Source organism: Thunnus thynnus, chromosome 22, assembly GCF_963924715.1.
Source record: "Thunnus thynnus chromosome 22, fThuThy2.1, whole genome shotgun sequence".
Taxonomy (NCBI): Eukaryota; Metazoa; Chordata; class Actinopteri; order Scombriformes; family Scombridae; genus Thunnus; species Thunnus thynnus.
In genome coordinates this window covers 11784982-11806038 of record NC_089538.1, presented here as the reverse complement: position 1 = coordinate 11806038, position 21057 = coordinate 11784982, and the positions used below count along the sequence as shown (strand labels likewise).

Sequence of the window (21057 nt, the reverse complement as noted above, 5' to 3'; positions counted from 1 at the left end):
TTTTCACATTTTCTGCAAAACCATCATGCTGTATCCTAACTTTGCATTTTATAGCTATTTATTCATAACCCAAGGTGCCATTGTTATCCCATCTGCTCCTAATTCCTAAAGTTTGATGCTACAGTGTTCTGAAAATTTAAGACTTAACAATATACAATTTAGCAAATTGCACAAGTAAGAAGGTGAGCAGGCTGGTTTTATGTGGGTTCACTCTTCACTGACTCTATCTATAACCTGTTTTTCTTCATTATCAGTATTCCTCACCAAAAATTCAAATGGCACCAGCCTAATTTCACCTTCGCAATCATTAAACCTTCATCTAATCGCATGTAATCTAAACGTAGAGTAAAGGGGGCACACGGCAATTAATATAATACCTTTACGTTGTTCCTGGTTCCCAGCTTCTTCAGCAGAGTCTCAGCATTCTGGAGGATCTGATCAGTCACATTATCCTAATGACGATGAGGAAAACAAGAAGAAAAAAAAAAAAAACACAGTTGGAGACTTAATTGGCTACACTTGGAAAACCACTACTGCTCTTTGAAATGCAAAACATGAGGCTGAGGGAGACAAGAATTGAGACTTCTGGAGAACATTTGGGTTTGCTGAACCACTCATTTCCCACAGACTAAGGAAAAATGTGTCCCCTGTTATTTTGGCTACTTCGAAGTTGTTCCTCTTTTGACATTTCTGTTTTATTTAATATGTTGAAATAATTAAAATCATGAGAGGAGGGAAATAACATGAAACAAAGATTCACAAGAAACATAGAAATTGTCTAATTACCTAATTTAGAGATCCGGTTTTAAGCAGTATCTCTGGATTCTCCTATTGCTCATATACGGATGAAATAACAGCAAAAGAAGTGTTTTCCAGAGTCTGCTCAGTTTCGTGGGGAGTTGAGGAAATGAAAATGGTGTAGAGAGGGTAGACTGGACAGGTTGCATTAAAAATCTGCTCTAACTCCACTCATGTTTCATGTGAAATGAGCCTTGGGATGAGGGCTTGAGATGACAGGCATGCGATTTCCAAAGTGTCACGTTGATACCATGCTGTTCAAACCAGCCATAAGAGCACTGAGCACATTACATGTGTGATATAAATGCAAATGGACCTCCTGTTGGCCCCTGCCTTCATCATAGGGCTATAGCAGAGGAGAGGAGGGAAAAGGGGGGAGAGTGGATGTGGCGTGGAGTAGAGGAGAGGTCGGCGGAGAAAAAGTGTGGGTGACAAGTGGGGAGAAAGGTGGGGGGGTGGGGAAAAATAAGAGAAGAAAAATCAAGAAAGACATCCCAAGAATGCGAGTGTGCTCAGGTGCACGTGCTCATCTGCGCCGCTGAAAGAGAAATAGATACCAAAGACATTTTCAGCCCCAAGACAGTTACCTTAGGACAAGGGATTACACAGATCATAGGTCTGTTCTTACTTTTTCATCCCACAATCTTTTACTCAGCCACATCCTCAGAAATTTGGAAACATTTCAAGAGCGTATTCAGAGCGTTTATTTGTTTTTGCCCTTCTATAGATCCCCTCTGCTCCTTTGGCATACCAAAATGTTTACACATCATTTCAGGAACACAGCATGAAGGCTTCATCTCTTTCTATATCACTGTGTGAAAGAGGAGGAGAAAAAAAAAAAAAAAAACGCCCCCATCTACACAGATAGGAGTATTTGTGTTAAATAACATCCCCTCTGTTCCAAGTCATTACCTATTCATACACCTGGCAGAGAACAACACTCCTACTCTTGTCTGTAATGCTTCCTCCTGCAAAAGTGAGAGAATGTTTACCGTATTTGTGTTTTACTTAATTTCAGTTTGTATCATGCCAAGCGGCGTCGGGCAGCACCGACAGGCGGCCTTCTTGAGGATTAGTAGTGGCTAGAAAGAGATGAGAAGGGGGCCAACAGCTGCCTGGGTCTAATCCTTGACAAACTCCTCCCCACTCAAGGACAATGACAAGGCTGGTTTCACCAGCGGACCTGCCAGTGCCATGGCTAACGACACAGCAATAAAGCCACTCGAGTGTGTGGTGACTTCTTTTGGCTAGTATTCCAAAGTGGCCTGCACAGTTCAGTAATCAAATGGTCTGTGTGATAGTGTGGTCATACGGTCTGTGTGACAGTGTGTTAATATGTGTCTGCATGTGTGTGTGTGTGTGTGAGTGTACTGAGATCTTGCCGGGAAGGAGCTCATGGGTTGTTAAATTTGAGGCTTATTTCTCTGAAAATTTTAAATAATCTTATAAAACTGTTGTTTGAGGAGGTTACAAAAACTTTTATGGGAACAGCAGTAACATTGACACCATCTACATGATACAATGTGCCATTTGAAATACATTTTTTTTTTGGCTTTATTATACAATTGCCAGCACAAGGGCTTTCTTATTCTCATCGTTCCCGTCACCTCTTTCAACACAGAACTCTTATTTCTACCTGCTAGACACAGGAACTGCAATTAAACTGAAATTTCAAAGCCCACTTCCCAGTCTGCGCAGGTGGCTCAGAGTGCAAAAACATACTACTTCCCCCTTACCGATTCACATCACAATGCCTGCAGAGCAGCAGAGAGCCAGACATTTCCCAAGGACAGTGTAGCACTTTAATAACAAGGAATGCAGAGCTGGAACGGCTAATGCCCAGCCATTAGGGTTACATCATCGCTGCTGCATGAATTAAAGTCACATTAGCGTTGAGATCCGGGAGACAGAGAAGGGAGCCTGGGTAGGGATGAGACCGGAGACGCCTGAGGGCAAAGCAATGTGCTGATCTCAAAGTAGTTTGAACGTCCAAAATTTGAAATGTTAATGAGAGACTGTGTGTATGCAGGAGAGAGGCTGAGAGAGAGAGAGAGAGATGCAGGGAGGGGACCAGCAAGTTAGGATGGAGTTCAAGAAACAATGTGCTTGAGTAAGGGTGTATGAATGTGTATAGATGAAATGAAATGAGGGAGTTCAAGTAGATAAAGTTCAATAAATGTAAGAGTGAAACGGTTTGCAGGATTGTGTGTGTGTGTGTGTTCTTGAGCAGTGAAGACCCAGATTCCTGAATTTATTCAAAGCAATGCACAGACAATCATAGCCTGTTGCCATGGACACTCAACAAAATGGATTTGAAGAATCTAAACCTCCTCTCTCCTTTGCTTTCTTTCTCCTTTCTCAATTGTTCAAGAATTCAGTGGGGTCCAAAAGTGTACTCCCAAAAAAAAAAAAAAAAAAAAAAATACATCACCTGTATCCAAGATACAAAGCTAGCTGAACAAAGAATGCCATGCTCCAATTAGGAGTAGTGCAGTCAAAAGACGAGAGGCAAACTGCAGCCTTGACAGGAGAAAAGCAGTTTCTGATTCACTTTTTCAATCACGAACCTGCAAAAATATATGTAGGTTGATAAATGTGCATCGACGCAATTCAAGGCTTGTTTAAAGTACCAGGAAGTACGAGGACATCGATGTCACAATGCCACAAATATCTTACATTTGAACATTTGAAAAATTACTGTAGTATCTAGAGATGTCGACAGTTAACAGTTAATCTGTTAACCGCCGAGAATATATTTGACCGGTTACACATATCAGTCTATAGGTTAATTTGCATACACATTTCTCTAACGGCTAGACAATTACCTGTTCACAACATCAGATATTCTTTTTCAATACGGTGTTGGTCAGTCGAAAGCAAAATTAACTGAAACTGACATCCCTGGTGGCATCACTGAGGGATTTCTTGGGATCTCTTCAACAGTGTTGGAAGAATGTGGAATTTCCAAGTTCAGAAAATGTGTAATATGTGAAAATCCATATTCTCAGTAGATAGTACCAAAACTTGTTCAGTTTTTCATGAATGACAAAACTCAAAACCGGTGGTGGATTTTTTTTTTTTTTTTTTTTTTTTAGGAATCATTGGACTATGTTTTCAAACAAGAGATTTGAGGATTAGCACTCTGGTGGTTTGAGGGAGGTGTTGCCCTTGGTTTATGCTGCAGATAAACAAATTCAAAGACTTCTGGGGTCTTGCAGATACCCCTGAGCTATTTTCTGAGTGTACCGCTTTTGACCTCTCTCTACGATATAGAACTTCTTCACTCTTGAGAGGAATTCAATTAATCATATGGTATCAACAGGTTTGACTCTGAGAATGCCGATATTTATTATATACCTGAAATGAAGTGAATAGGTCTTTTAGATCCCTGAATGCGGCTTCGATCGCTGCCTCGGTCAGGCGGACTTGGGAGTTGACTGCACCGACGGAGATCCCTCCATACCTAGAGAGTCGGAAAAAAAAGCAGATAGAGAGAAGTTCAAGTGGAGGTAAGAGCACATGAGTAATGCCGAGGATGCACACACCCACACATTTCTACACTCTGCATAGCTACACACACACAAAGACAGACAAGATACAGAGGCATACAGTAATAGCAGATATTAGAGTGAAAGTGAGAACGTGGACACGTACGATATATTCTGGAAACATGATTAGAACGCATTTACAGGGCTGAACAAACATATCAACCCTACTGCTTATAACAACAGTTTGCTCTAAATATTTTCATACAATAAAATGACAGGTTAACAGAAGCATATCAAAGAATAGCCCAGCGGGATTTGTCAAAGCATGACAAGTGTGTAACATGTAGAGATGGAAATGGCAGCGCAGTGTGTCCTTTTATTCATACCGCTATCAATGATCTTCTGAAAGTGGATGTACCAACAACACAACAGCAGCCCAGGTAGTAATTTGACTCTTTTCGTGTCAAAAAAAAGAAAAAAAAAAAAGAAGAGGGAAACAAGTCACTAACCTCTAAAATTGCTAGCAGACACATGAGTGCACTGTAGTGATATCCCGATTGAAAAACAAGAATTACAAACTATTTTACCCCTTAAATGCTCTGGTGTATTCAAAAAACTCTTTTCTACTAACATTCATATGCACAACATTCATATTGATGCACAATACCTTGTTTTTCCTGAGTGCTCAAAAGTCTTGACCAAGAAGTCCGTCATATTCCGTCCTGTTAGATTCAGTAGTGTGTCTGTTGTGTTCTGAATCCTCTGTAAAATAAATAAATAAATAAATAAAGGGAGGAAAAGTCAAAAAAGTAAAATTTTAGCACTTAAAATACATACACACTATTGGTTTGCCAGTTGTAAATTTTGTTTTTTATGACTTTAGGGGTACCCTATGGAGTTTATGACCACTATTAGCGTTATGGAGCAATGTTCCTTTTGTCTCTATATTGGCAACTCTCAAAGGACACATCTGGCTTTGTAGCTCCTAAATGGATAGCTGCTAGTGACTTGCTATTCACTAACTTTGTTTTTCTACCTTTTGGTGCTGGGCAGGTAGTGTGCAGAAGTATATCAGAGCTTTTTTGCTTTTATGAGGGCAGTGACAGTGAACAAAAGCAATGTAAATGTGGGCTGTAAAACCAAAACAATCTGCTGAAAGACACGCTAAAATGCTATGGAGCTGAGGGGAAATGTAGTGGGGTGATAATTTTCTGTGGGTTTATCACTAAAAATGCAAGATTCATTTGAACATAAAGTGTTTTGGGGATACATGACTTTCATGCAAAAGAGGTGCAGTGCCTTTTCTTTTATTTATAGAAGAATATAAAACTTTAGCAAATAGCACTTAACTGTGCCTGTGTGTGGTACAGCATCATGAACAGGAAGGCTGACCACTCCAGCTGGCACAACTGCTCACCCACCCATTAAAACTCATCCAGTTGGTGCAAAATCAACAAAACCTAAGAGCGGGAACATTTTGCAGGTGATATCTGTTCACAGCACCGAGGAACACATTCTCTCAACCCTTATCATAATAGTCAATTAAGCTTAGCTATGGGAAGCTTGGCTGAAATCTAGCCCCAAAGAGCGAAAGCTGTGTCTAATGTCAAAGGACCCTAATTAGATGCCCTTCTGTGGATAAATGGGTACATTCAAACATCCAATTAAGAGAGGGTGCAACACGCCGCCATGGATACACTCCACGATGTGTAGACTGATACTTCCCAGTATACACACACACACACACACACACACACACACACACACACACACGCACACTCAGACCGACACCAAGCTGCTTTTGCTCTGCTTATTTAGAGAGGTAACACTATGCTAATTGGCAGAGTGATCCTTGATAAAATGCAATGGAGACCCCCAACTGCAACACAATTTACCAATTTCCCCCCCCTAGCTGCACTGGTTATCTACCCTTGTGTACAAACAGCTTGATGAGCAAGCTTTGGGTACAAACAGTGTGTTTCTTAATAAGTTACCCCTGTGTGTCAATTACCTTTGAATATACACCTTTTTTTTTTCAACAACGGATAAAAGAGTGGATGTTGAAGTATCAGCTGGGGAGAAGGACTGGACAAGGATTTTTTTTTAAATCCATTCCATTAATGGGTACAAATCCCCCTTGGAGATACATCGTTTTGTTTAGGTTTTACAGTTTATGGCAGTGCTGTTCCATGGGGGTATAGAAGTAGTAGTAAAGTGAAGAGGCGATGAGAGGAGGATGAATTTAAGTAAAACAAGGAGGAGAACAAAGAAAGATTAGAGGGGAGATTAAATAAGTAGTAAAAAAACAAATAGGAGAAGAAAGCAGGCAAGAAGTGGATAGGGGATGGAAACATAAGTTAAAAATCGAAGACAAGAGCTGAGAAGGAAAGAGAAGAGGAGGAGGAGAACTCAAATCAGAAGGCAAAGAACAAAGAGAAGGAGGAAGAAGGGGGAAGAAGAGGACCCATCTGGGTTATGAATCAGAGATAAGGAGGACGAACGGCACAGCAACCTTGGCTTATCTCTGAACAAACATGCTTCTCTTTCGAAAAGCCACAGGAACTCGGAAACAAACAAAACCGAAAATAAGAGCTTTTACACTCCGCTGTGTGTACAATGAGTTTATACCCAAGCATACAGTCAGTGTGGGTCTAATTATTTTGGCCTTGGTTCATATCCCCCATCAAAAAGGCTGAAATGGGAACATTACGTGATTGTGCAATACCTGAGCCTCTCTTTCCATGCATCTCTTGCTCATTACCTGGGAACAGCTTCAATGTGCTTGGCATTCTGTACATGAAATCAGTTCTCTACCACACAGTGGTAGCTTGATAGCTGAGGAAGCAAACAGGGGTGAGGGAAATGTAAACTAAGGAGTAATCAAATCTGTTGAATGAGCTGGCATTCTCGAGCACTGGAGAGATAAGAGACTGTGCTGTGTCCATATTAATCTTGGCACTGTTTATATTGTGCTGTACCTCTAAGGTAAAATTCAAATGTTATCTAGTGTGCACAAAGAAAAGCAATCTTGGGAAAGAAAAATCTTATAATTAACCACGTTCTTTTAAGCTCTGTGGTCACTTGAACTGACTTTGTCAGTTTTAGAGGTTTTGCGAGTGTTGATGAGGTTAATTGTGTTTACATACATAAATATGTGTCTGCATATGTGATATTGTTCCGAAATTCTTCCGCTACCAACACATTAGGCTGCGTTGAGTTGAAGTGACCGGTGGCCCATTGTGCGATTGTGTGTTTGTGTCACAATGTGTATATCAGGAGCTGCTCTTCAGTGCAGCACATTTCATTGTGTTGAGTGATTGTGTCCAATATGATCACATCACAATTACAGCCCTGAACCAAACAGTATCAATGGATGGATAATAGCTGGGGTAGTGTTTAAAGCACTCACTGGGTTACCACCATGCAGTTACCAACAACAACAAGAACCTGCTATTCTGTGCGAGATTGTGAGAGACTGAGTTAAACACATCCACACCTGATGACAGATTTTCATCCAGGCCCCTTCTGACCTGTTCTGTTTTGCCACAACAAATGGAAACCACAACCCCGGCCACCAGTTTCCTCACCTCACAACCTCTCTGCTTTTGTTTTCGAGCATCCCTTGCCTTCTGCTGAGATGGTGGCTCTGGACAGGTCATTTTACACTAAAACGGATCTGTGGGTGTTGGAGTCAAAATGACAAACCAACGGGGCGTTGTGGGATAGGATGTGTTGGCCAGGTTGAGTATGGACCGGCAGGGTTTAAAGCTGATTCGCTTCCCCAACAGCTGTTATTGGAAAGAAAACCTCAGATGTAAGGTTTACAGATCCATTATGGTTCCATTGACTTGCATGAATAAATGATAGCAATAATATGTCAGTCCTCTTGACTTTATGTTCTGAATGTAAATAGCACCTTTATGCTGCATTGTAAATCCATCACTTCATTTTCTTAAGATACGCCAAATACTGTTACTGAATGACTTGAGGCAGTTTTATCCAAAGCTAACCAACTAAAGTAGATACTGGTGGTCGTATTTCCCATGCAGACCTCTCCCTTTTTTTTCCATACAAATGGTAAGCCAATGTCTAACTTCAATAGCCTGATAGATGAGGCCAAGGAGAGTAATTTGCAAGCAAGCTGTAGTTAGGCCAGTCTCCAAATGATAAAGACATCAATCGTAATACGGTGAACGTGGCGGCTTTATCAATTCCTCTGCACGCATGACGGCCTATTCATCTATGAAGGTTAAATATCACCAGTGAACGAGAGTCAATACCTCAGAATTGATAATGGGCTTACTGTTGCCTGCCATTTCCATGGAAACAATGATTTCACTACCTCCTGGGGTGCTGTGTCCATGTTTTTTTCTCTCTTGTCTTTTCTTTAGTTTCTCAAGGGCATATTTGGAGGATGGGCAGGATAAAAGATAAAAAAGGAACTAGTGTGAAGCTGGTACACTTTGTCATGATTTATTCAACAAGGGAAGCTTTCAGGTCAAAGGGAATACATCCTCACAACATGCTTGGCTTCTGTGGGTGGTCTCTGCCTTGGACTTGCATTCATTTATGGCCCCCTGCAATGGACCACAGACTACAGGTAAGCAAGGCAGCAATAATGATAAATGCATACGTTCCCATGCACATGGATGTGAGTGCACATGTGTGTTTAACAGCATGTCATATTCATTTATACATATCTGTCATAATATTTATCCTACCTCAGCTTAAGCCACAATTTTCTCCGTCTACACAATGGTACTCTCTTCAGACTCCACATTTTATAGTTGAGCACGACAGTCAGACTATATAATACTATATATGATTCTATCTCATGACCTTATGCACTGCACTACATTTCAAACTGTAAACGGTGGGTTATGACCCTCTAGTGAATTCTAGGTAACAGCAGGGAGGCAAAAGGGCTTGGAGAATGAAGTGTGGAGGGTTATGGGCTAGAGTTAAGTACTTTCGTTCACCTGAAGCATCATTTATATAGAAACTGGACAAGGAGGCTCTAACAAAAGGATGTTTTCACTAACATTGAAACTAAATCCCATGATCAACCATTTCATCTTAACATCCCACTGTAGCCTTTACAGTATCTTTCTACCGTATGACCTCATACTAGCACAGTAGGATACATCTTTCAAGATTTGACCAAAAAAATGTTGCAGATGATGAAATAAAATGCTGCAAAGCCTGCTGGCTTACTGTGTTGTGAAAACTGTCCCATGCAGGATAAATAAAGTGTGGCATTATGCAAAAAAAAAAAAAAAAAAAGGTGATAAGCAGAGAAAAGGGACTGTTAACAGCATGTGTATTGCATATAAATGCTCTCCTCCCCTCAAATGTTTCTTATCCTAAATGTGAAAGTTCCCTCAGCCACAGTGGGAAATGACTACAAATAATCTTGTTGCATGATCATAACTCATTGTCCTCAAGGTTGTTTCCATGCAAAAATGGGAGTCCATTTAACATACTTTTAAAGGATCTGGACTGTAACAAAATAGGATGTTTTAAATAAATGAGAAATGATGCAAGTGAATGCAACAAGATGTAGGCAAGAACTGGCCTTTTTAAATGGTCTTTTTACTGAGGCTAAGTACCAACCACTTACAGGATGGCATGATAAAGTAGAAATTCAGTAAAGTAGCAAAGTAGTAGTAATTCATAAAATAACAGAAAAAAAGATTCAGTCTGGAAACTACCTGAATAGAAAAAAGAGAGTAGGGGTGTTTTAAATGGATGAAGCAAGTGGTGAGGAGGAAAAGAGGATTTTTTTGAAAAAAAAAAAAAAAAAAGAGGTTTTGAGAGAAAGACCTTAATGGCAGCAGGGTACCAGAAAAGATACAAAAATACAAGTAGCACCTCAACAAATTGGAGACTCCTTGACAGTGCTGTCATAAGCTAGGACCTAACGTCAGGGAAACGAAAAGGTTACACAAAGGGCGCTTCTCTTGTTTGACTGTCTCAACAATCATCCACAACATGATACCTGGACAGTTGCTCCTTTTGGCCTTAGACGGCCTTGTCACAGGAGAGAGCACACAGCAAGCCTCACACAAGTTCAACGAGGCATTACAGATGTGTGGAGAGTGTGAAGAGGCACATTACATACTTTTGGTATTGTATATAGGGGAAGTATAGGGGATGGGGAGGAAAGTAAAGGAGTGGCAGATGAGTCCAGCAGTTTCAAACTGTGTCATTTCATGTCCTGCTTGTTGGAAGTCATTGACTTTGCAGACTTTCTTTTTTTACTGGTGTCTCATTTGTCCTTCCACGATGACATCTCCCCAGTGTCTCAAATATTGAAGGAGGAAATGCCACGGCACTTATGAAACAAAATCATTTCAGATATATCAGCATGTGACTGTGTGAGTATTTTCTTAACTGGGCCAGAATATTTCCCTTCAACACTCCCTCCTTTCCCTTTTGAACTGAGAATGAAAGAGGCTTTGCAAATTGAACTTACAATGACAGTTTGAACTTATATCATAGACATAAAAGAGCCGACACTTGTAAGGCATTTTCAACCAAAACACAGTTAAGCACAAGTTAAAAACTGCCTATTGCGTAATTAGATTCCCCTACAAAGTGCTCTTTTTTAATTATGTGGCACATTAATTAGATATAATGGTATTTTGATTCTAACTCTACAAATACCAATTTGCTCTAAGTAACTTATTTAAAACTATATTCACTCAAAAGGCTTTGGGCCACATTGCTGTATTTTAATTTAGATTATTATGTTGAATTAAAGTTATGGAAAGTTTCAGTGTTCTCAAATAATCTCGCTGGAAAGTCAAAACCACAAAGTTTCAATTTTGGTGCAGCATTTCATGTTTGTTATTATTATTTGGAAATTCACAGACCAAAGTCTTGCCCTTGTGAGGTTCAAACTATTTTTCACATTTGTCCCTACTTTCCTAGGTGAGGGTAAATGCACTGATCACTGGTTACTGTATAATTTAGTTTTAGCTTTGGGAGTGATGTTCTAACACAACAGTAGGACAGACAGGTTGTGATATGTAGCTACAAAAGAATGCAATTATATAAACAGGAAACTTGTGTTTTATCATATTATTATACAGTTAATTGTGAATCAGATGTATTAGGCAGTGGAATAATGTGAAGGTTAAGTGCAAGAGTTAGAAGTGTCTGTCTGCTCTTGAAATGCAATTTAGAGATAAATGTTCAATTTCATGAAAATACCAAGTGTTGTCACTAAAGCAAGTTACTACCAAGAAGTCAAAACATCTTCCAAATAAAGGGAAAAAAGGAATCTTACTTCAGCACAGGTTACAATTTGCACCTCTATCCCAGCCAAGTTGCTACACTACCAACATCTTTATGCCATCTTACAATGCTTGTCATATATAGTTCTTGCATTGCACTTAGTACTTGCTGTCATGCAGCCACTTCAGCAATCCATTTAATTTTCCAAATCATTTTTGAGCCCTGATTGATCATTTCTGGAAACAACTCATTTCATTATCATAAAAGACTTCTGCTTTGATTTGCAAATTGTTGCCAGTTAGCAGTTTGGTGCATGTCTGACATGCTATTCAACCTGCACCATGAGTGTGTATTACAACATTACAACATTACAACTGCTATGACTACTAAATTAACCTCAAAGTGTCAACTTATGAGTTAGCTTGCTTGCTGTTTTGCAGCCAAATCTCAGGTGTCAGACATCAGATCTCCCCCAATCCTTTCCTCCCTCCATCTGGGGTACACTACCACAAACAAATTCTCATTTGACTTCATAAAACTCCAAGAGGAGGAAAATATCCGCAGGAATGAGACATTCAAATTCAAATCTCTTAAAATGCAGGTGCATGTCATCTCTAATAAAATGACATTGGAGTGGAGGTGGCAGCCTCTCCGTCTATCCTCTCTCAAGCTTAAATTTCTCATTGGGAGACAGCAGTGCAAACCATTTAGCTCCAAATGAGACGCTGCTTTCTCTCTGTATTGTGATTGGTTTAGTCAGCAGGTGGCAGCTGGCAGGCATGGATGCAGGGTCTGTAACTTGCCCATCGATCCCAGCCTGGATCAAGCCTCTTCAGGTCAGACCATCCAACATTAACCCTAGTGGCATTTGGCCATGTATATTGTTAAAGTAATGGCCTATAAAGGATTGGTATTGACTTCTGGAGGATGAGACGCGCAAACCTCCCTGGACTAGTGAGGTGAGCAGAAAATGTGAGGTCTGTGCTGGCACTGCATGTAACAAAATGTCCTAATGGTATGGTACAAGGTGAAAGGTTGACACACACCTGAAAGAGTGAAAGGACACATTATATAGGACTATAACTGAATTTTTAGCAGGTGTGAGGGACAAGCTGAATCATTGGCACAGACCAAATCAGTGTATTTTCAGCAGAATCAATTTTGGCTCTACTTCCATGCATGCATGCTAGTTCACAAAAGGGAGGCAGCACAAAAGGCTGATTTATATTTTGCAATGCAATGCATATTCCTTGTTAGAAAGTACCTTTATTTTCAAATCAAAATGATGCTGACTGGGACTTTCAGACTGCAAGCCAAAAACTTCCATGATAAGCATTTTTATTGTACTGTGGTGCCACTGATTTATTTTGTACTTTTTTTTTTTTTTTACATTTAGACTATCCCGCTCACTTTGTGCCTGTGTGACACACAAGCAGCAAGTGTACTCATTTTACCACAGAGCTACACAGGCAGCCATGTGCAGTACCTCTTGACCGGCAGGGTTTCAGTGTCTTGCTCAAGGGACCTCAAACAGAGTCACTGTTGCAGACCTTCAGTTTTATGACCATGAAGTCACATAAAAGCTGCCCAACTTACTACACCACCCACCGAAGGCCACAAGCTCCTTCACAAGAGACCTACCTGAGGTGGAGGAAGCCCTCCAGCACCAAGTGGACAGTCTGGTAACATGATTGTCCGTTTAGGAGTGCTGCACTGACAAGAGGGGGAGGGGTTTGACATGCTCCAGTTCCCGTTGAGAAAGATGTCAGTCACTGACTGGTCCACAGATGGAGTGAACCATTCAGACCCACTGGAGGCACACGGTAACTTCCTGTAGAAGAATAATGGGGGAAATATAAGTATTTCATTGGTAATAATTAACTCCAGTTACCCACCACTACATATACACTACATATAACCAATCATATCTTAACCCCAATCTTAACTTTTAGTGTAGCACAGTATTTTCTTGTATTTAGTATAAACAACATGAGTCATAAGTAATATATTTTTAAAGAATGTTGAATAATACTTCTGACTCGATTAAAAAATGTAAGCACAGTAAGACACTGCATTTGTGATGCTAAAGTCCTTGTGAACTATGTAGTCTCTGAGCTCAGTAATAATTCCATTTAATTTCTAAGTTTAAAAAGATGTTCATTAATCAAGTTGTTCTGATCAGGATGATCTGGAGAGTAATGTGAAAAGCTAATTATTTATGGATTAAATGTGTCCTTGGAATTGATTTTCAAAATCAAGCAGAACAATCTTTTTCAATATTCTGGGTTATTGGCTCTTTTACAGCTTGTTTTGTTTCTATAGCAGGATTTCTGAAGCAGGCACAGATCCATGCTCAGACATGCATGACTCCATGTTTGCATATATGCATAAACAGGTGTGTAGCTACTAGCCACACATACACAGCTTGCAAAGCTTAATACTTTAATCTGTACCATTTAGCATGAGTGATTGTGTACACATTATGTTTGTGCTGTTATTATTTTATTATTATGACTGTTTTTGCACATAGTTTGTGCTTCCCTCCACACAAACACTTACGGTATTGGGTCTCCCTTCATGCAGCGAGTCCCAAAGCCAGGGTTGTTCACTAGGGTTTCCACCACATGGGACACCTCCACATTATCTGGCCCATCATTGCTGTAAACATTGGGAAAATAATTATTATAAGTAAACATTTCAGTGTGCAATAAGATTTTCATTTTTGTCTCTCACGGTATGCTCACACATCACCTTAATCCATGAGAATCAGCCAAGCTGTCATAATGTCAATAAAACAGACCAGAGGGATCTTATGTTCTGACAGAAGTGCAGAGGTAAAACAAAAGTAAACAAAACAGCTTGGACAAAGGCCCTTATTTGGTGTTTATACTGAAAAACTGGAATTAGAAACAAAAGCTAAAATTTGAAGGAAAGCAGGTGGGGGTTATCAAAATGTTGTAGTACTGATAAGGAGAGAAAGAGACAAATGGAATTAAAACTAGAGTTAAAATGGAAATCAGTGTCTTGGACATGACCAAAGATCTACAAAGATCAATTGTCATTCCACTGAATGATAAATTATCATTATTATATTATTATTATCATTAGGGATCTTTAACAGCTGAATCGATTTACAAGATGTCCTGTGCAGCCCTGATATTATCAAAATCCTTGACATTTAAACCAGACATCTTTAATGTCTTGTGCTGTGTTGAGATTACAACTTCACAAAGAAAATTTGTCAATAGTCAATAAGAGCTGAGTTCAGCAAGCAGAGCCTGACTCTTCATCTCTATACTTAGTTTGACTGGTGTCACACTAGACAGCAGGGATTATTTGAGATTGAATGTTCTGAAGTCACTAAAATCAGTAATGTATATAGTGAGCCAGAAGAATCGTCTCAGTTAAGTGTGTGATAAGTGACAAGTGATACAACAGTTCTACCGAATCAACTAGTCAGAATGACAAAAAATCTCTGGAATCTGTCATTGTGTTTGGGATAAAGCACAATGTCATCACTGGTTAGGACATGACAGGTTTTCTAATCTGCCCCCCGTCACAATCTTCTAATCTGTCTTCCACAATGACAAAGCATCAGAGTTTAGATGATCATTTATCTTAAATGAATCTTGACATCCAAAAAGGCCTGAAAGGAAATGAGATATATGCACCAGGGGAATCGGATGTGGATTTCAAGTAAATACTCAATAGCAATGCTGCATGCCACTAGGGTTAGCTTAATCAAGAGTGAGTGCAAATCATTGAGTTTACCAACCCTTTTCTTTGGTCCAAGAGTCAAAACATGAATTCTCAACACACCCTTGACTGGACAATGATGTGCACTTTTTCCTTTTATAACCTGAGTCCAACTCTGTCCTGGTGTGTATTCTTCTGCAAGCATGTACAGGGGGTGTGGCTGTTCAGGATTCTGTGTACAGTATAGGGTTTCTGACAACCCTTCATCATTATCTGAGTGTCCTGTACATATCTAAGCCCTGCGTCTCAGTTAAACAATCTTCCCATTCCAATTTCATTCTCATTACTAACCACACACACTCTGCCCTTTATCTTAAGGGTACTGTGGGAGTTAAAACACAGTGTTTCATAAAGACCATCGTGATGGCTTTCTGCCAACAGTGGTCACAGCCCAGCCAGCCATTTGGATTAATACAGTGTTCATTGTCTCATTTAGAGGTGTCTCCATGAAGGTCATATGGTCATTTCCTTGGCCACCAGTGAGTGCAATTGAAGTGGTCCGATTGTAAAAATGGATTATGTGCAGCCATCTGTTTTGCAATTAACAATGGCTGGGTTACCACACTATTCAAGATAATAAAACTATTGGATAGTTTCAAAATGAAGACTTGTGCATATACACAGAACCAGTGGAACTAATGAATGGTTCATCTAGTCAAAATGAAACATCATAGAAGTAAGAACTGAGACAATATTGGAAGAAAGTCAAATGAAGGCTATCTAATAATAATCTATTGTGTGGATGTCATGGTCCGGCTGTGCCTCTCCCTCATTCCTAGTGTTTCTGCTGTTTATCCCTCCTTTTTGTTTCTTGTTGGTTCCCTGTTTTGTTCTCGCTCTCTGTGTCTGTCTGGGCGTGGTGATCTGTTTCCCTCCTGCTGCCAATCAACCTCCACACCTGTGACCCATTCACTCATCAAGCTCCTGCAGTATTTATACCCTGGCAGTCTTCGCCAGATCGTTCAGTTCGTCAACATGGTTCTAACTTTATGGCCAAGTTGAAGCCCTTAGTCAGTATATTTTTCATGTTTGCCTGAACTCTGCTTGACTCTGTGTTTCCCTGTGCCTCAGGTTCATTATCCATCTGAAGGCTTTGTCTGCCTGCCTCACCAAGCGTCTCGCCAGCCTGCCTTCAGCCAACGGCTCAGCTCTCTCTGCCTGCCCCACTCCTCCATTATTCTGGATCAGCTCTCCAAACTACCATTTCTACAACTTCTCAATAAAACTGCATTAGAACTACTGCAAGCCGTCTGTCTGAGTCCTGCTTTTGGGTCTAAACTTAATTAAACCTCACAGTGGAATGTAAATATTACCATACATATATAATTATGTAAATAATAATCTGATATCCCATTCAAATTTCTATAAACTGACACAAAGACGAGAATGTAAACTGGTCAGTTACTCTGATGAGTAAAGTTTTTCTGAAAACAGTCCGAAAAATAGGTATTTTCACAGTACCATGGCAAGGTCTTCAGTCAGACTTTTGAAAATGCCTGGCAAGATATTGCCACTATGATTTAATTATATTCTATGGACAGCTATGTGGCTTCTAGGGTGTTGGTAGATAATATCTTAGTGTCTGTGTAGGTAGCTGTAGTGGTTGCAGTTGTGTTCTGGGTGTTTGGTAGTGTGTGGCTATATAGTTGTTAATATTAAGGTGGTTGTAGGGGTTTTCTGCACAGTTGCCAAGGTGATACTTGGTGGTTGCTAACTTCTACTGGTGAGTGCATGAATTAGATGCATTTGCAGTAGTGGCAGAAGAAGAAATAATAGTGCTAGAAGTAGTCCAAATATCTAGAATGGGTTTATACACTTTTAAGGCATGAAGAGAGACAGATACTTGAACCTTTTAGCACTGAGACTTGAACCTTTTAGCACCATGGCCAGAGAGACATAGGCCAACTGAATTTGTATGTTTCAGCACCATGGAGAGAGACAGAGAATTGCATTTTAATGTTTCTGCAATGAGAAAGTGAATGAATGTTTCAGCATTTGTTTTCATGAATTTGACATAAACTATGCATGTATGCATAAAGAATGAAAACTATTAGAGTGAGAGCAGTTTAAATGGTTCTCTTGTGAACCCATATTAGCATATAGAGTGTGTGATGATCTTCCACTTTGTTGGTTCACTATTGAGTACAAAGTCTGTAAAAAGCTAAAATTGTAGTCTTAGACGAGTTGAAAAACGGTTTCAAGAAGTACAAAAAAGCTCCAAATGTGGTGAATAGTCTTATGTTTGTGGGAAGAATCTAGCTTCAGCTTCAAACTTCCACGAGGACTGGGTTTGAGCATGGGAAAAAAACAACCATGTCTTACCAAAAAACTAAAAACTGTACAAGTCACTACCAAAAGTAATAGTTCAAGTGTCCTCAGTGAGTTGCATGTTTATGTGTAATGTGTGTATGTGATCCCAAAACTGTTGAAGAAGTAGTCCAGTGAGGAAGTAGCATAAAAATAAGTATGGCAGATAACAGCAGTGCTACCTGCCCAGCAAACATAGAATTAGTTACCAACAGAGTAAACTGAGGGTCTGTGGGTACCACAAGTTACACGCTATATTAAAGAAGTGTGTTGTTGTGTAAAAATATTGAGATAACTACTCTCCATTTTTACTGTAAATGTAATTACAGCATTAAAAATATGTATGTTAAAGGGAAATAAAACAAGAATACAATCAAAAACATTTTTTGCCTCTGTCTGCATTTCAAAAGAAAGTGCATAAGTATGGCAACAAATGTGATAGGAACAGCTTCTCACTCTGACCAAGATTTAAGATTGTATCTTAAATAAACCAGTTTCTAGTGAGGCTACAGTTAATTGTGTCTTGACATCCTCAAAGTGAATTTCTACAAAGCGCTGCCAGGGGAAATAAATACCTGCAGGGTGGATAAGCAATGACAGCATCATGTCACAACAAAAGAGTATTAATACAGTGTCAAGATTAGTTTGATGGTTTGGACAGATACTGTAATGGATGATGCATATTAGAATTCAAATGGCATTTTTACAACACTTTTGTTGTTACAGAGAAGCATAGCTCATGTTGCACCCATCCTATGTGACTTACAAAAGACTGAATATATGTGGAAAACATCTGTCTTGTTGTTTTCATAACAAGCTATACTTCATAAGGTGACACTCTTTACATTTACATTGGTGCACTTACAGTACCAGTCAAAAGTTTGGACACACTTTCTCATTCAAATGAATGACAGATACTGATGTGGTGACAGGGATTTGGTCATCCAGTCTTTCTGCAATTTGTGGACTATGAAAAGGTTTATGACCTATGCTATGGAGATTCTATGCTATGAGAGTATGGTATGCAGGTGTCCTATAAACAGTGAGACATGTGTCCACATCCTCTGCAGTTAATCAAGTTTCTTCTCAGCGGGTGTTGAAGTTGCCTTGTCACCAATTATGTTTGTGATTCTCAATGACAGAATGTCAAGCTGCAGCCAAGGAGGGGACAGTGTCCAGACTGATGTTCTTCTTTTCAAATTATTCACACACCCTCTACTTATGGGAACAGTAAACATCATTTTCTAAAGGATTCTTCCCTGGAAAAGTCCTGTTGTTTCTGGGCAATAGCAACACAGAATGTAAAAACAGTTGAGCAGATATTATACTTATATACAGGTAAATATCACAGATTGTTGTTAACATTAAAATCTGTGCTGAATATAGTTAAAATGCCATTCAAATTCCAGTCAGCTGAATTTTAGCCACAAAGTGGTTACCTGTAAAAGGTGGTTTGAGGGAGACCATACATCCAAGGTTGTAGTTCCAGACTTGGATATTCGGAAAACGGTGGGACGATGAGTGAGAAGATCAGAGACAGGCACACAAAAACAGCAGGCAGGACCACCTAGGAGGATGGTGACAAATTTAAAGTAAAAATACCTCATTAAAGTTTCTCTGTCAGTACTCTATTGAAGAAATGCGATTCCACTATATCTGTAAAAAATACAATAAATAAATAAAATTTCTTTCAGACAACAAAATTGTACTATGTCACTACCTTCCATTTCAGTTTAAAGACATGCTATTGGTCACTAGGGCTAAAGCGATTAATCAATCAGAATAAAAATCCTTGATTTCAATTGTCTACCTCAAAGCTTCATTTAATCATGAAGCTATTGTACAGCGCAAAGGTGCAGCAGTATGTCATTTTAACTGGGGAGACAAACTGTGTTAATTTTATGATCGATGTAACATTATAATATACGACACAATTGTGAGTGATACACTTATAGTTTGCCTGCTTTAAAAGAAGAAAACCTGCATTGTGTTGTTATGTTGTTGCATTATATGTCAATGTAAGATCAATTTCATCATTTCCCTCCCCAAGCCTCCCCCCTATAATGTCATCTCATACTACAAAACTGACTGATGCAATCAACAATAACACAGGACCACTGAGATACTGTGTGCACATTAATATGCTCCCCACCAACTTGTTTGGGCTCCTCTGCATGCTTTACGAGTTTGATTAAACACTACCAACACCACCACCATCATCTGGCCACTCAGATATAATTAGTTTCTTGCTATTCTCTTGTCTTTTGTATTTTTTTTTTTTTTTTTTTTTTTTTTTTTAAAGCCGCTGCCACGCTTCCCCTTTCCTCTTCACCCCCCATCCAATCCTCTTTTCTCCGTCATGTAATTCTCTTTTTATTTCATTGTTAGAGCTGACAAAAAGGTCAGTGGGAGAAATGCAAGATATCTTTCATGTTTAATCACTTGTAGGTTGGGACGCACTTGGCAGCAGGGGGAGGTTTGCGTACACTTGATTAATTGCATGGCATGCAATTTGCCAGGCCAATTCAAGATGCTACAATTGAAAATCCTAAATTTAGTGCATGGAGCAATGGCTATGGAAATGTGCTTGGGAGAAAGATAAAGAGCAGCAATGAGACTGAAAAGCTTAATGGCAGACTGCAAAAGAAAGAACTATTTTTTTTTCTCTCTTTCTCTCTCTCACTCAACAGTAATTGTAGGTGACAGCTGGTACTTCTTCCATTGAGAGAGATCTGCAAAAAACGAAGTCATTACGCTCACAAAGCCAAAGCGCTCCCAAGACAATGCATGAGTTTATCACATTCTCAAGTTTAGTGGGGATTTAAAGAAGAGCACAGGATTATATGCAAAATTGGTGTAAACACCAAAACAGAATTAAGATGTTTTTTTTATTCCCAGCCAAGTCGAACGGCTCATTAGACTGAGTTTGTTTCTCAGTTTTATTTGTGAATAATAGCTTTATTGCTGTACCTGCTTTTTAAGTAGATATCAAGAGTAATAGCATCACCTTGGATATTTTTACTCACGTGTTAATGTGTTAATCTTTTCTTTTCACAGTGTTTAGACAAAATATGACAAATAGTTAGCGAGCCTATTGTTATTGGTTGTGGAAAAATTATATCCACCAGTATACAAAAAGAACACAGAAACTTAAATACAGAAAATGAACACTTCGTGATTTATGCGGTAATGATAATTGCCATAAAAAAAAACAACAACATAAATATTGAGCATTACAGGAGCTACATCCTCTGCTGCTGGTTGCTGGCGCTTAAATGGGGAGTTGTAGTCTGTCCAAATGTAAGCTCCAAACACTACATTCCCTTAAATTCATCCACTGCAACCTGACCAATAGCTGCTTCTCCCTGATTCATTGACATTGCCAAGACTTAACTGTCCCCAACTTTCATCCCCATAAATCACTCCTTTTGTGTGTCATGCCATAATCTCTTTTATATTCCCCTAACCA

At 39.4% G+C, this 21057-nt stretch overlaps 1 protein-coding gene across 6 annotated transcripts in view; it reads right to left on the bottom strand.

Annotated features, from left to right (window-relative positions):
• The window catches only part of LOC137175098 (phospholipid-transporting ATPase ABCA1-like), a 186556-nt gene that overhangs the window by 58877 nt on the left and 106622 nt on the right, over window positions 1-21057 (bottom strand). For all 6 annotated transcript variants that reach the window (XR_010925572.1, XM_067580790.1, XM_067580789.1 and 3 more), the window contains 6 exons: window positions 19028-19155; window positions 14085-14183; window positions 13167-13356; window positions 4954-5048; window positions 4156-4261; window positions 378-452 (listed from right to left, as the gene is read on the bottom strand). Coding sequence is in view for 5 of the 6 variants with exons in the window: in XM_067580790.1 (XP_067436891.1) it covers window positions 378-452; window positions 4156-4261; window positions 4954-5048; window positions 13167-13356; window positions 14085-14183; window positions 19028-19155 (693 nt within the window). In the remaining variant the exon portion in view is untranslated. The remainder of the gene's footprint in view (window positions 1-377; window positions 453-4155; window positions 4262-4953; window positions 5049-13166; window positions 13357-14084; window positions 14184-19027; window positions 19156-21057) is intronic.